The sequence below is a fragment of the Podarcis erhardii genome (genome assembly GCF_964252035.2).
Source record: "Podarcis erhardii genome assembly, chromosome: 6".
In the NCBI taxonomy this organism is placed as follows: Eukaryota; Metazoa; Chordata; class Lepidosauria; order Squamata; family Lacertidae; genus Podarcis; species Podarcis erhardii.
This window is the reverse complement of record NC_138510.1, coordinates 29,127,750-29,142,690: the sequence shown is the minus strand read 5'-3', so window position 1 is coordinate 29,142,690 and position 14,941 is coordinate 29,127,750. Positions and strand designations below refer to the sequence as shown.

Genomic DNA, 14,941 nt, shown 5'->3' with positions numbered 1-14,941 from the left:
TGACTTGCCTAAGGTTTTTTTTTTTATGTGCTATTAAATGTTAAATACTTATTTTATTTATAAAATAATATACACCAGTTTTTCCTTTAGTACTTATTTAACCTGCGCTTCAGCGTTTTATCAGTTTTGCTTCAAAGACCCCAAAGATTAAATTTCAAATCAGAGAATTCCCAGTTTACTCTTCACTCATCTTACTCGCTCTATCCCCCTCCACCCTTCCCTTTTAATCACACCTACTTAATGGAATGGTGAAAGTAAGAGAGGCAGTAGCAGTCAGGTTGAGGTAAGAGAAGAGGAGGAAATAGGATCAACTGGCTGCTACCATGCTAGGGGGAAAGGCTACAACTCCTCGGTGTACTAGTAGCATGCCACTGAGTAAAGGGAAGAAGGGAGATGATTTTGTTCCTAAGGAATAATTTACCTAGCTATATTGTAGCTATATGTGCTTCCACAAAACAAACCTTCCTTTTGTGAATCAGTTAACTAGGCAAGGAACTGAAATGGATGACAATTGCACAACTGTATTCCAGTGATTTTTTTACTTCTGTTTTCAGAGATAATGGACCCCAGATAGCGTATGTTCGTGATTTCAAAGCAAAGGTCCAATACTTCCGGTTTTGGTGTCAGGTAAGTTATGTTTTATTTTGGGGAAAGAGTTTTACTGCAAGTTTCTAGTGAGTCCATTGTCATAATCTGTGTTACATGGTATGTATGTTTCTAAAAGAGCTGCCAGTTCCACAAACCCCCATGCCCTGTGGGATTTCACGAGGCTTTGTGAAATTGTGGTGGCAGTAACTCTGTTGGACACCCCAAAGAAGAGTGGGGAGAGAGGTTACTCAGAATCTTCCACTGCACTGTCCTCTATATTAACAAATGAATATTAATGAGAATAACTGTGATAATTTGCCATCAGATAAAAGCATTATCTTAGAGTTTGTCTTACATGCAAACTCAAAAACATCCTTGGAAGTTTTTGGCCACAGGGCAGTCATTAAATAATTAAACTTTGTCAGGTGAAAGCATTAGTAAACTAGATGAATGCACAAAGGAGTAAGCTTCTCTCAGCATAAGTTCGAATTGGAGTTGTTTTACAAAATAAAGTTTACAGAGCTTCTATTTTCACTGTGTATATTTGGAATTATTCATGAACATCAGTGGGAATACCATCCACATACAACAGCTTTATTTCACTGGCAATATCTAGCCATGGTGTCAATGGCCTCTTTTCAAGGATATGTGTATGCAGTAATACATTGTAAGCAGCTAGTACCACACATGGGAAAATAATTCACAGTTGCACCTATCTCTGTAAAACAGGGGAGGGGAACCTTTGGTCCTCTGGATATTGTGGGTCTACCACTCCCATCAGCCCCAGCCAGCATGGCCAATGGTCAAGGACAATGGGGATTGTAGTCAAGCAGCATTTAGAGGACCACAGGTTCCCCACACCTGGCACAGATGGAAACACATCAATCTATTCCATTCATTCATGGTAGATCTGCCCTATGTGTTAGATCTGCCTGCATTCAGATTCATAGCTGACGTGCACATGTGGAAGGGATATCTTAGGATTCTTTTTTTTAACCATACACAGCTGCATCTGGCACACTTCCATATGTGTAAATGCTATACTGTACATGCAAACCAGTTCACATATGTGCAACCAGGGTTTCTTGAATTCAGTATTTTCATATACTTTATCATCTATTGTCCTATTATGTAGTTGGCTTGTCTTTCAAATCTGTTTCTTACATTTTAGCAATTGGCCCTGCCCCAGCACATTAAAATCACAGTGAGCAGAAAAACATTGTTTGAAGATTCATTTCAGCAGGTAATTGAGCTGTGTTTCAGTACTTAAAGCTTTGTAAAATGTGTGGAGTATGTGTATTTGATCTGAACTATGTTTCAGCCCTCTCTAAACTGTTCAGTGTCAACCTTCCTCTCTAAATGGCCTATTAAATGTTTCAGGGATCTGCTGATCCAGAATAAATGAGTAAAACAGCAAAACCACCATATACCAGTGTCCATTTTAATGTGCATGACTGTGTGAACAATTATTAGAATGTTAATCTTCTAATACTTCTTCCACTAAGATAATGAGCCTCAGCCCTGCGGACCTACGAAGACGTTTGTGGGTCATTTTCCCTGGAGAAGAAGGATTAGATTATGGAGGTGTTGCACGGTAGGGATGTCTTACTATGTAAAACAAATTGAACCATAGGCACTTGAAATTGTTTGGTAGGAAAGCTTTTTAGACAACTCTGAGGGGTTTACATTTTTTAAAAACCGTGACCCTTTTCTTTGGAAAGTTCTATCTAATTTGGGGTTTAACTTGTCAGTATCCGGGAAAGGGAAACTTGCAGATTTAAAGCTTGCGTGTGTGTTATATACACAACTTTTCAGTAAACAAATTTGGGCTCTAGTATCATGGATAACATTAATATCATTGGTGAGAAAGCTTCAGCCTGTGGACCTAATTAGTATTCCTAATTTGACTGCAAACCATTCCTGTTCACTCCACGCATGACATCACTTGGCTGCAAGGGAACAATAAGGAGCTTGAAGTGTGCTCTCAATTGTGCCTTGGCAAAACATGCCTGCAAATGGGCATTTTCCTTCAGCAGACTTTGCTGGTTCGCAGAGGGAAATTGACTCTTTACAGGCACAGTTTGAGTCCAATCAGGGTTTGCTGTTGGCACCAATTAGCTGGTCACTGCCAACAGTAGGCCCCTTTGAATTTGTCACCTATTTTGACAAGTGGGTGGCACCACCCAGCTGTCAAAGTAGCCTTTGTGGGGAGGACATGTTCTGGCTTTTGGGTTGAATCCAGTTCCCTACCCCTGACTTACATCTTCATGTGTCCTGGTAAGATTTGTATCAGCTGAGTTGGGCTAGACTCACAATACTTGGTTCTTTAGCTGATGTAGCAAAAAAAATTTGATAACCACTAAAACTGATCCCTAGTTTTGTGTTTTTGCGGCACTCAAAATAACCATACCTTTAGTGCTGGGTCAGTCCTTCATTATACATATAACTATCTTTAAAATGATTTTATCTGCTCTGGCTATACTGATTGTAAGTGTCTATTCTAAAGCCAAATAGCCCAGCATATCAGTCAATACACTCTTCAGCTTAAAAAAATGTAAAGTCAGCATCAGGATTTATAAACCGAACATCTGATTCCACATCAGAAGTCCCAGGGCTGCATCTTGGACATAATTAATTTCACTCAATATTGTGACATTGTTTAAGATATGTACATGGGCATTGCAAGAATAGTGTTGGCCTGTTTATAAAGAGAACCCTGAGTTCCCATATGCAAAAGAAAAATGATAAGCCTCAAACAGTACCGCATGTAGGAGCTAAACCCAGCATAAGTAAATTGCTAATTATCTGCATCTGAACCTTGAGTAATCCTAGTCTTTTTAGAAGCACCGGAATTTCTATAACTGAGAACTACTTTTGGTGCCCTATCGAAGCACTTGACGTGCTCATTCCAACTAGCTGTGGGCAGGCTGAACATGATAGATTGCCCCAATAGTTTTATGTTAGCTTTGGATGTTAAATTAGCACTATGGAATCTGTACACAATGTCTAAACCTAATACTTGGTTCTTGTGGTGTTGACTGTGAGTTCTTTATGTGGTTTCAGGGAATGGTTCTTTCTGTTGTCGCATGAAGTGCTGAACCCAATGTATTGCCTGTTTGAATATGCAGGAAAGGATAACTACTGCCTACAGATAAATCCAGCTTCTTACATCAATCCAGACCACCTGAAATACTTCCACTTTATTGGCAGATTTATTGCCATGGTGAGTTCAGAGCACAAAATAATAAATAGGGGAGTTTCTGGGAACATAGTAAGGACAAGTTGAAAGTTTCCTGGTAGAATGAGGATTTTTTTGATTTTTTTTCTTAATGTGTAGCAGAAACTCTTAAGTCTGCATGTGGGGCCAGGGGAACCTAGACTGAAAAAACCCACTCTTGACAAGAGGGATTACGCCGTTGTTTGCAGTGCATTGCATTGCACTGCACTCTTACACTCTAGTGTATTTTAAAACATACCAGGTGCTTAATTCTGTTTCTTTTCCTTAATGCTTGTGACAGTGAAAACATGCTTGGTCATGCTTGTGCTGTGCTGTAAATTTGGTTTATTATTATTTGATTTTTTTCAGATTGCTTTATTATGAATTACGTATTTTTAAGTTGCACCCTACTCTAGGGCTGGTTTTAATGAAGTACGGGTTATAAGCCACCTGAGTATAATAAATACCGTATTTTTTGCTCTATAAGACGCACCCGACCATAAGATGCACCTAGTTTTATGGAGGGAGAACAAGAAAAAAAGTTCTCTTCCTCTCTGCGCACTGCCCCTTCAGCGAAGCGGCAGGAGAAACTGAGCCCCTTCCATTTCTCCTCCCACTTCGCTGAAGGGGCACTGCGCAGAGAGGGAAAGCTGCGCAATGGCTCTCCAGCGAAGCAAAGCCAGGAGAGCAAGAGGGATCGATCTCTCTTGCTCTCCTGGCTTCACCAAAAGCAACGTGAAGCCTTTGGAGCGCAGCAGGAGGAGCACTGGCTTCGGCTGGCTATCCCTGAAGCCAGGAGAGCACGAGGAATCCCTCTTGCTCTCCTGGCTTCAGTGAAAGCTGTGCAGCCTGCATTCGCTCCATAAGAGGCACACACATTTCCCCTTACTTTTTAGGAGGGGGAAAGTGCATCTTATAGAGCGAAAAATACGGTAATGACTTGAATCCATTGAGTTCAATGGCTATACTGTTGAGTGTGGCTTTGCTGGATATCATCCATATTAACCTACAGCTCCAAAATGTATAGTATCTTATACCAATTTTCAGGTAAAAGCACCACCTGAAAATTCTGCCTGAGTGGAGGGGGGAAAACCCTCTTGTGCAAGGGGAAATCCTTGCACAAGGGTTCCACAGATGGGATTCATTAGGTGAATCCCACCCATAATCTGTATCACGGGGAATTATAGCCTATTTCACACAGGGAGGGATTATACCTCACATGTTTTCTGTGCTTCCCCTTTCTCTTGTCACCAGTAACCATCAACAAAGCACATCCACCTAAGGAAATAGTTACTGGTTTTCAAGTGACTTTAAGATGGCCTTTAATTCATTGTTTCTTCCAAAATCTAGGCTGCAGGCACCTGTTTGCTGGTTATGAGGTTGACTAGACAAGGATTCCTATAAAACAAATAATTAATAGTTTCCATCTTTTGCAGGCTTTATTCCATGTGAAATTTATAGACACGGGTTTTTCTCTACCATTCTACAAACGTATCCTCAACAAGCCAGTAGGACTAAAGGATTTAGAATCTGTAGATCCTGAGTTTTACAACTCACTCATCTGGGTAAAGTGAGTTTCTGAAGTCAGCTTCTCAATTCTTGATATATTGTAGATGTTAAAATGTGTGACTTTGTGTGTGTGTATATGCACATTTGAAAATCAGTGCTGTGGTTTTATATGTATGGATTACTGTTAAAAAACATATTTGCAATTTGTTTTAAAAGTCAGTTTTACTGTTCAAGTGTGATTTTTAAAAATAAGAACATTTGCCTCAGAACTGAAGTGAATATTGACATTCCTTATTTTGCCAAGCGTTAAATCTTTTTGTAATATTTTGTTTGGATTGGAAACTGCTTTGACCATTTGTTTTTTTTTTAAATGGGAAGTAGGAATTATAAAATACTTGATATGAAATGTAAAGTATGTACCTGTTAAATAGTATTGCGTGCTAATTCTGAGGTACTGTAAATTATTACTGGATAGCTAAGTATAGATACCAAACTTTTTGGTATACAGAAAATATATATGAACATTCAACATCAAAATTCAGAAAACCTTTTCTCCTTACAAATTTTTGAAAATCTCATTGTAGAATATGCCTCTCTCTCCATTTGTTGATGAACAAAAGGAATTTTCGGCTTGTGACATCAACTTGTTTAATGATACTGCTGATTGCACTTCATGAAAATAGTAGTTAATATATATGGTATTTGTTTTGTAGGGAAAACAATATTGAGGAATGTGGCCTAGAGATGTATTTCTCAGTTGATAAGGAAATTCTAGGTGAAATAAAGAGCCATGATTTGAAACCCAATGGCAGCAACATCCTGGTTACTGAGGAAAACAAAGAGGAATACATTAAGTAAGTTCAAAGTTGGTTTGCAAGTTTATTTTATCTTTTAACCATTTGTTTTTTAATTCTATAAACTTTCCCTTTTTAATGTTTTGGAAGTATTATTGAACCTCTTCATGAAGGCCCACATGTAAAATAGATGTGGGCTTACCAGCAAAATAGTCAAAATGCTACATCAAAGCTAGTCTTGCCCGAAATACAGCGTGAGCATATTCATGCCTAGGAAACTATCATGACTGGTGTTCTATTGTCTTAAGCAGTAACCTCTGTCTGTGTCGCACGGCACAGTGTTGTAATTCTGCCATGGAGGTGGACCTTCCACTGCAAATTCAATGTCTGTCTACTATAATACCTACTACAATTTAATTAATATTGTTGCTCATCAAAAACCAACATTTTCAGACTTGGTTGGGCCTGTTTGGAGTAACTGTGTGTTTTCATTCTCCAGGCTAGTGGCAGAGTGGAGACTTTCCCGGGGTGTTGAAGAGCAGACACAAGCTTTCTTTGAAGGTTTCAATGAGATCTTGCCACAGCAGTACTTGCAGTACTTTGATGCAAAAGAGCTTGAGGTATGTCTAATCCTTTGGGCATAAGGCTTAGTTGAGAAATGGTTAGCATATTTGCAGGGGCTTATAAATGCGGTGCACTTTTATGACATGAGTCATAGCAGAGTTATAATAAAGATGTTGCAGTTTAGTTAACTTGGAGTAGCCAGATGTTGTGGACTACAACCTTCATTGGCTCCAGCCAACATTGATTCTGGTCAGGGTAGTTTCATAGCACCTGGAGGGCATCACACAGCCAAATACAAGGGTAGACAATCACCTTAACACGGCAAAGTATTTTTTAACATGTTTTAACACAGAGGCACATCGTCCTGTACATAGAAACTCTTCTAAACAAGGATGCTGCAATTGTGTTTTAAATACTTGGACAGCTGAGCTAGAAAATGAGTTCCTAAATGCACCATGTCTAGAAAGATATTAACTCTTCATTAACCCTTTGAGTATCTAAGAGATTCTTCCATCATCTCTTACACCAACGTATCATGGCATCAGAGTTTCACTAACCTAGCTGGTGTTCAACTATTTCTCTTCAAAAAGGTGCTTTTGTGTGGAATGCAAGAGATTGACTTGACTGACTGGCAAAGGCATACCATCTACCGACATTATACCAGAACAAGCAAGCAAATAATGTGGTTTTGGCAGGTTTGTATTGCAGCAAAAATTGTGCCAAATGTACCACTAATGGAACTTCAGGGAATCTAGGATCTCATCTGTTCTTGTTCCAATAGTTACCTAAGTATTAGCCCTATAAACCTAAGATTACAGGATGCCAACAGATTTCAGAGGGGGAGCCATGCTAAGACTGTTGCTGCATAAATAACAGGAGCCTTGTGGCACCTTAAAACTGTTTCTGGTTTATACCCAGCTATAGTTGCTGCTTGACCCTGTGCATGTCACAGTTGTTCAGCCTTTCTTGCTCATCTAAAAATGGGGAAAGTAGCAGCTTTCCTACTGGAATTATGTGAGGGATAGTAAAAATACTTTAAGCATAGGAAGTTGCCTTACACTTAGTCAGAACAGGGTCCATCTTGCTCAGTATTACCTTAATAGTAGAGTACATTGATGGGCAATGGCTTTTCAAGGTTTTAGACAGCAGTCTTTTTCCAGTCCTATCTGCAGATGCCAGGGATTGAAGCTGGAACATTTTGCACGTATGCTACAAGTTCTATGTATGAAAAATATGGGAATAGTGAAGCCAGACTTAGGTGACAAAGTTAAAAATGATAGTATATAATGGCTGACAAAACTCACTAAGGTACAGTGTCCTTTGGCAGTCTTTTTAAAGTGATCTTATGTGGCTGCTACTTTGTGGTTGCTTACAAACTATTCTATGGATCTATATGTTCAGAACTGTGCAAAAATGTTTCTTTTTTTCAAATCCTTTCTTTACCTGGGAATGAGATAACAAACACTGAAGAATGTGGGCATCTCCAGGCTTGGAAAAAGAAATCATGGATGAGGAGGAAAGGCTTTCTTTTCTTTTCTTTTTTAAGTTACCTCTTAGGACATTTTACAGTCTTTAAACCATACAAAATCTTCAGTGGAATACAGCTAACACCTGTGATATCTCACACTAATACTTCAGAAGCTTATCCAGGCACTCTAGTTAAATAAGCTTCCTCGAAAGGCTTTCCCACTACTATTCCCCATGGAAGCTGTCTTTGTTTTCCCTACGCCTCTATCCTTGTTCCTTGCACTGCCCTTTTACCAAAAAAACAAGGATATGAGAATGGATTATATAAATTTTATTTGTTTTTAAGACTAGAATAGGGATGAGGTCTGTACAGCTATTTTAAATGTGTTCTTTTTCAGTTTGTGAAGGACATAGATAATGAGAAGAGGATGAGACTACTACAGTTTGTTACTGGAACATGCCGATTACCAGTTGGAGGATTTTCTGACCTCATGGGTACGCAGAATTATTCCTAAGTGTGCAAGAGCCAGGATGACCCTGTGTGTCAGAATGTTGGCTTGAGTTGCCAGTTCAAAATTTTGGGGAAAAGTGTTCCTTGAAGTATGGTGGTCCCGTGGCATATAGGGTCAAAACCAGCACTTCCAACTAGGCTTAGGAGCAAATTGACTTTCTACTCAGGCCAGAATTGGTGGCCTGAGTGGTCAAAGCATATATCTGGCTGCCAAATTCTGCCCTACTTATGGTTTCCAAATTGTCTTCAAAAGCAGCCCAATGTATAAAGCATTGCATAATTTCACCTAGAGGCTAAATAATCATAATCATAAATTTTATTTATACCCCGCCCTCCCCAGCCAAGACCAGGCTCAGGGCAGCTAACAACCAATAATAAAAACAAGTTGATTAAAATACAATTTAAAAAACAAGATTAAAATACAACATTTAAACATCAGGATGCAGCCTCTTCACAGGAGGAGAAAGGAAAAAGAGGGGGAGGGAATCAAACTGATTCTAAGCCAAAGGCCAGGTGGAACAACTCTGTCTTACAGGCCCTGCGGAAAGAAATCAGATCCCGCAGGGCCCTGGTCTCATGAGTTTCACCAGACCGGAGCCAGTGTTGAGAAGGCCCTGGCTCTGGTTGAAGCTAATCTAACTTCCTTAGGGCCCGGGACCTCTAGGGTGTTGCTATTTATGGACCTTAAGGTCCTCCGTGGGGCATAAAGCAATTTATGACTCCCTGGTCATATCTGACCCATGTAAGAGCTTTGCATGACAATATTTTACCATGCTGTACTGGCAATGCCACTTACTGGGAAGATTTTGCTGACAGGAATTTGATAGTATGACCAGTGTCTTCTATTGCCATAAAATACATCTGAGTTCTTAAAACTTTGAGAACTCGTCTTAGGGTTACTTCTTATCAAATGCAAATGTCTGGGCCTAAACTGATTTTATTTTCAATATGTATTTAGTTATGAAAAAAATATTTGCAATTTTTATTTTCCCATATCCTGTATTATTATTATTTTATTTTAGGGAGTAATGGACCCCAGAAGTTTTGTATTGAGAAAGTTGGCAAAGAAAACTGGTTACCTAGAAGCCATACCTGGTGAGTAAAATATATTAGATGAAAATTGTGATTCTGATACTTCTTTCTACAGTTGATGATCCTATTTGGCATTCAAATAACAGATTTAGCACCACATCACGTTTTTTAGTTATACACATAAGATGTATAAAATTACATCTCAATACATGGCACACATATGAATGTGACATACAAAATTATCAGTAACAGATAGGTAGCCGTGTTGGTCTGCCATGGTCAAAACAAAATAAAAAAATTCCTTCCAGTAGCACCTTAAAGACCAACTGAGTTAGTTCTAGGTATGAGCTTTCGTGTGCATGCACACTTCTTCAGATACACACTGATTGGTCCTAGAACCGCAAAGGACCAATCAGTGTGTATCTGAAGAAGTGTGCATGCACACGAAAGCTCATACCTAGAACTAACTCAGTTGGTCTTTAAGGTGCTACTGGAAGGAATTTTTAAAATTATCAGTATGCATCATAAAGATATAATCAACTGAAGCTTCTTTATTAACTGTACACTTGATAGCAAATTCATGTTTGACTCCACAAAATGTGTGTGGTAGCCCAGAGAGCCAAAGTTTCTGGTTTAAAAATGAGCACTTAAAATAAGTCTGCTGTATCTTTACTTTTGCTTAACCTATGTTGGTTTCATCTAGAATGACAGGTGTGCTGTATTTTTTTTAGATCAAATTCACAAGAAATGTTGAGTAATTTGGTTTGTGTAATGGATTGTTTAAATCTCTTTTGACAAGGAATCATTAGGGTCATGTTGCCTCAACACTAGACACACAAAATCATGTGTTGCCTTTAGCAAATGGTATGCCTTCATACAAAACATAATTTGGTATTTAAGATGTTCTTCACTGCTTCTTAATTTACCATATTGTCAGATGCCAAAATAAACATTTCAAGCATGTTGAGAGCATTGCTATACCATTCTACATGACAGTCCTTGATGAGGCTCTCCTTCACTCTATTTTAGATATATTCTTGACTGCCCAGGAATGAAAAGTTGTGAAAACGTTTTTTTAAAAAAACCACCACCAGTATTGAAAAACAGATTCATTCACAGTCCTGTTAAAATCAGTATTCCCTAAGGTCTTGGGAAATAAACATAGACTTACTCTGAAGTTGAACCCTTCACTTCAGCTGATATAAGTGGGGGAGGAGACATTGCTCACTTCCCTTTGCAGTGGGAAATGACACTGCCAGCTGCAGGGGGAAGGAGAAATTGGAAGAGGCACCCATCTTCTGCCAGTAGGATTCCTTGATTAAAAGTCTTGTATGTGCAGGAGACCTTCTGTTCATTGAGAACAGAGTCTGGATTCAACCCTGTGGACAGTATGTTCCTAATAGAATGAAGCAGATTAGCACACAAGATAGAAACCTGGAAGTTCACAGTATTGTACCTAGGTTGCTGCTGTGAACCAAAGTTGAGGAATAATGTCAGATAAATATGCCTCTCACGTTTTAAACTGTCAATGGTGTAAATAGTGGGGAACTTTTGTTCCTCTGTTTGTGGGTTAATTATTCAAATGAAAGTGAGGTTTGCTGCTTATTTTCAGTTTCAACCGTTTGGACTTGCCGCCATACAAGAGTTATGAACAACTGAAGGAAAAGCTGTTATTTGCGATAGAAGAAACAGAAGGATTCGGGCAAGAATAACAATTGGGGAGAATTTGCACCTGAAGAACGTTAAGTCATATATGGTGTGAGTTCTTCACTGCCTCTGCTAGTTGCACTTCTTACTGTAAACAGGACTTGACCTTGATTTATTTAAACAATTGCTAGTGTGTAAGTAAATGGATGTTATCCTGCCATTTTATTCCCACTAATTATTGATTTCTCCTGAGTCCCTTTGCGAAATCCAAGAATGATACAACTATAAATGAAATCTTCCCTAACCAGAGGCTTCCTGTACTTCTGGGGTTCTGTCCTGGGTCATGTTCATTAACTGGAATGTCTTGACTTTTTTAAAAAAGTTACTCTGTTATAGTAGCATCTTTTTGCTGCTGCACCACCCATCCTATTGCTAACAGTGCTTCCTTGCAATCAGACTCTGGAGGTGCTGTAAACAGATCCATTGCTTATGTTAACTGTTTCTTACCCAAGTGAGATCTAACTGTGTTTGCCTTCCAAACTTTATTCCCGCATCACCTCAGTTCAAGCTGCAGAGTAGGACCTGAAAAGCTAATGCACACTTACAGAGCATAGCACTTTTATTTATTTAACCATGATGATCACATTCCTCAGGTTTATCCCTACATTTGAATGTGCTTCTTCAAATTCATAGGAATTTTAACTTATTCTTGACTAATTCTCAACTTTAGTAGCGAATTTAAAAGAGAATACAAGGTCTCTTTAAAAGGCAGCAGCTGGAATTCATTTCCAGTCCTGTTTGTAGGCGAATGCCTGAAATGAACAACTCTTGTTTTCCTCTGAATGAGGGAATATCACTTCCAAGTAGTGGCTGAATCATTGCCATGAAACCGCCACTTTAATTTCTCTGGGGCTGCAATCCTGTGCACATTTGCTTGGAAGTGAACCTCACTGAGCACAGTGAAACTTACTTCTGAGTCAACATGCATTGAATTGTATTGTAGGAAATGGATGTGCAATAGTGGAATTCTTGAAAGAATCCAAATTTTACATTGGAAAACCCACCCAGTAACCCTTTATAGGATGGAGACTGTGCAGCTTCTTACAGGCAGCTTGTGCTGCCCTTGATTTTAAATCTGATTTGCGCTTTAGTTATTTATATTATCACAATTTCAAAACTTCCATCATAGCTTACAACAGTACTTAAACTACACTCCCAGTTTTGGAACGAAAGCACTTTGTTCTTTACCCCAGCTTGGCTGCCTTGTATCCTTTCCTCCAGGTTGTTATAATTCCATGGTGTGCATGCAGCTGTGAAATGGGAGAAGTGATGATATTTGAACCGGCAGTAGTGCATGTTGATAACTATATACTTGCATTGTTCTGCTGTGCGCAGGCAGCAAAGTTTGAAAGCTTGCCGTGACAGTTGAAGATCAAACATTTTTGTCTTGGTAACAAATATCATCTTCCCCATCCAGACTTGGAGGGGTGGGGGCAAGGAGGGGGGAGACTTAATTCAGGGCTATTGAAAGCTAGTGGGCTCAACCATTTTTACAACTGTCCGACTTTAGGACTCTTCTGTGAAGTAATATAAGCAGCCCATTTCCCCTCAGCTGGAGCTTACAAGAAGAGGGTAATAGAACATACTCTCCTTTTCCTCCCTTTCAGTGTGTCTTCTAATATATATATGTAGAAGTTTTCCCCTTACACAAATGGCCTACTGCTTCTGTGGGTAGAGGACGCATGTGTGAATGCTGGAGATATGTCTACCTATGCCACCTATCAGAACACCTGATGGGTGTGTTAGAAATATAGCTTACGGAAGAGAAAAAGCCTTAGAAATATTTTGTTTATTGATTTTAATACATCTTAGTTAACTAACATTTACAATACAGAAATGAAATGAAGTAACCAAGAGTAAGCTATGGAAAATAGTCTGTTCTCCATAATGGCTCATGATTTGTTTAGGGACCTAGGAATATTGTTAATGTATAAATATCATTCAAAAGGCTTTCTGCCCTATATTTTTAAAATAAAGAGTAGTTCTAATTGAAATAGCTGAAGCCCTAGTTCTATAGGGCGCAAGGCTGTTTAATATTTTTATGGCTCAGATGTTTAGTTCAGGAAAAAGTAAAAGCTTGTATATATTTTTGCAGTCTGGGGGTCTAGCTTCTTCAATTTATTTTAATTTAAATGGCATGTTTATTTGTCTTTACTGCTGTATTACATGGGTAATGGGGGCTGGATATCCCAAGCACAAGAAAGTATTTTGAACACTCAAAACTGAGGATATTTAAGAAATGGAATCTTGACCATGAAGTATTGTTAAAAGAGATTTGTTGTTAAGCATTATGCTTGCAATATTTCTAAGATCAGAATGAAAACTTACTTTTAAAGTCCCTTTGCATTGTAAATTCTAAATTCTGTTATTTTTATGCCATGTAATGTTGCAATAATAAAAAGTAATTTGAGCAGTCGGCGCACTCTTCTCATTGTGGGAACCTGGGAGACTTGTGGAAGCACAGTTTGGTTTGATGGGCGACGGATTGAAATGAATTGGATTGCAACAAGTCCTTTCTGCAAATATTAAGACTTGTCTGCTTCAAACAGCTTCGACAGCATGTGGACAGCAATAACAACCACATTCTGCTGCATGCGTGTGATAACATCACAATCTGACTGGAAACATTAATCAATTATTTGAATTTTTGCCTTATGAAAGTACGTACTTCAACCTACAGATCTTAATTTTTTCTAAGCCTTATCTTTTTGGAAAGCTCAGGATAGGTTGTATGGAATTTACATTTCCAGTTTTTAGTGTGCAAGGTTTCATGATCAGCCATTTTCATTGTGTAGAGCTCTTGATTCATATTCATCATAAATACACACTACCGCGGGGTTTGAATTGAAGCTCCATTCAGTGCATTGGTATCTCCAGCTCCTTTTGTGATGGTCTGTCATGTCCCCCCCCCTTCGCCCCCTTGGAATCATTGTTATGTATATGTGCCCTAGCTAACTAGTTTATGAACTGGGATCAGAGGCACTGGATTGTAAAATACTACACTGGAATCCCATTGTTAAATTTTCCTTGAACTGTAATTTCAAATACTCAGGTAACTGTAAAAGTCTCTCACCAAGTCAAACTTTTATAAAAGTACTGAAAAGCTGGTGGTGGTTGTCATTCCTTGTATGGTGTGAAATATTTCTCTTAAAAGCCTTAAACAATGCAACAACAGTCACTGAGCAACATACATTCACTCTAATCGTCACTTAAATGGAATTGTGTATGCTATACGAAATGTTGGGTTTGTTTTTATTTATGTTTTTACCAAAGGGGCGAATTCCACATCACATACGCTTCCTCTAGGTTAAAGTTTCCCTTTTATTTCACACTGACATGTATGTGCTTCATGGACTTTGAACACATACCTTGTAGCTGTCTGCACAATTCTACAGTGGTGCCCCGCAAGACGAATGCCTCGCAAGATGAAAAACCCGCTAGACGAAAGGGTTTTCCGTTTTTCGAGGCGCTTCGCAAGACGAATTTCCCTATGGGCTTGCTTCGCAAGACGAAAACGTCTTGTGAGTTTTTTCCCTCCCCCCCCCTTTTTCT

General features: G+C 38.9%; 1 protein-coding gene across 3 annotated transcripts in view; it reads left to right on the top strand.

Moving 5' to 3' along the window:
* Positions 1-14,495, top strand: part of ITCH (itchy E3 ubiquitin protein ligase) — a 55,408-nt gene extending 40,913 nt beyond the window's left edge. For all 3 annotated transcript variants that reach the window (XM_081866784.1, XM_081866786.1, XM_081866785.1), the window contains 11 exons: positions 555-627; positions 1,760-1,831; positions 2,094-2,182; positions 3,652-3,811; positions 5,242-5,375; positions 6,028-6,168; positions 6,608-6,728; positions 7,263-7,367; positions 8,538-8,634; positions 9,673-9,745; positions 11,295-14,495. In XM_081866784.1, the coding sequence (XP_081722910.1) occupies positions 555-627; positions 1,760-1,831; positions 2,094-2,182; positions 3,652-3,811; positions 5,242-5,375; positions 6,028-6,168; positions 6,608-6,728; positions 7,263-7,367; positions 8,538-8,634; positions 9,673-9,745; positions 11,295-11,394 (1,165 nt within the window). In that variant the 3' untranslated portion in view covers positions 11,395-14,495. The remainder of the gene's footprint in view (positions 1-554; positions 628-1,759; positions 1,832-2,093; positions 2,183-3,651; positions 3,812-5,241; positions 5,376-6,027; positions 6,169-6,607; positions 6,729-7,262; positions 7,368-8,537; positions 8,635-9,672; positions 9,746-11,294) is intronic.
* The last annotated feature ends 446 nt before the right edge of the window (positions 14,496-14,941 follow it).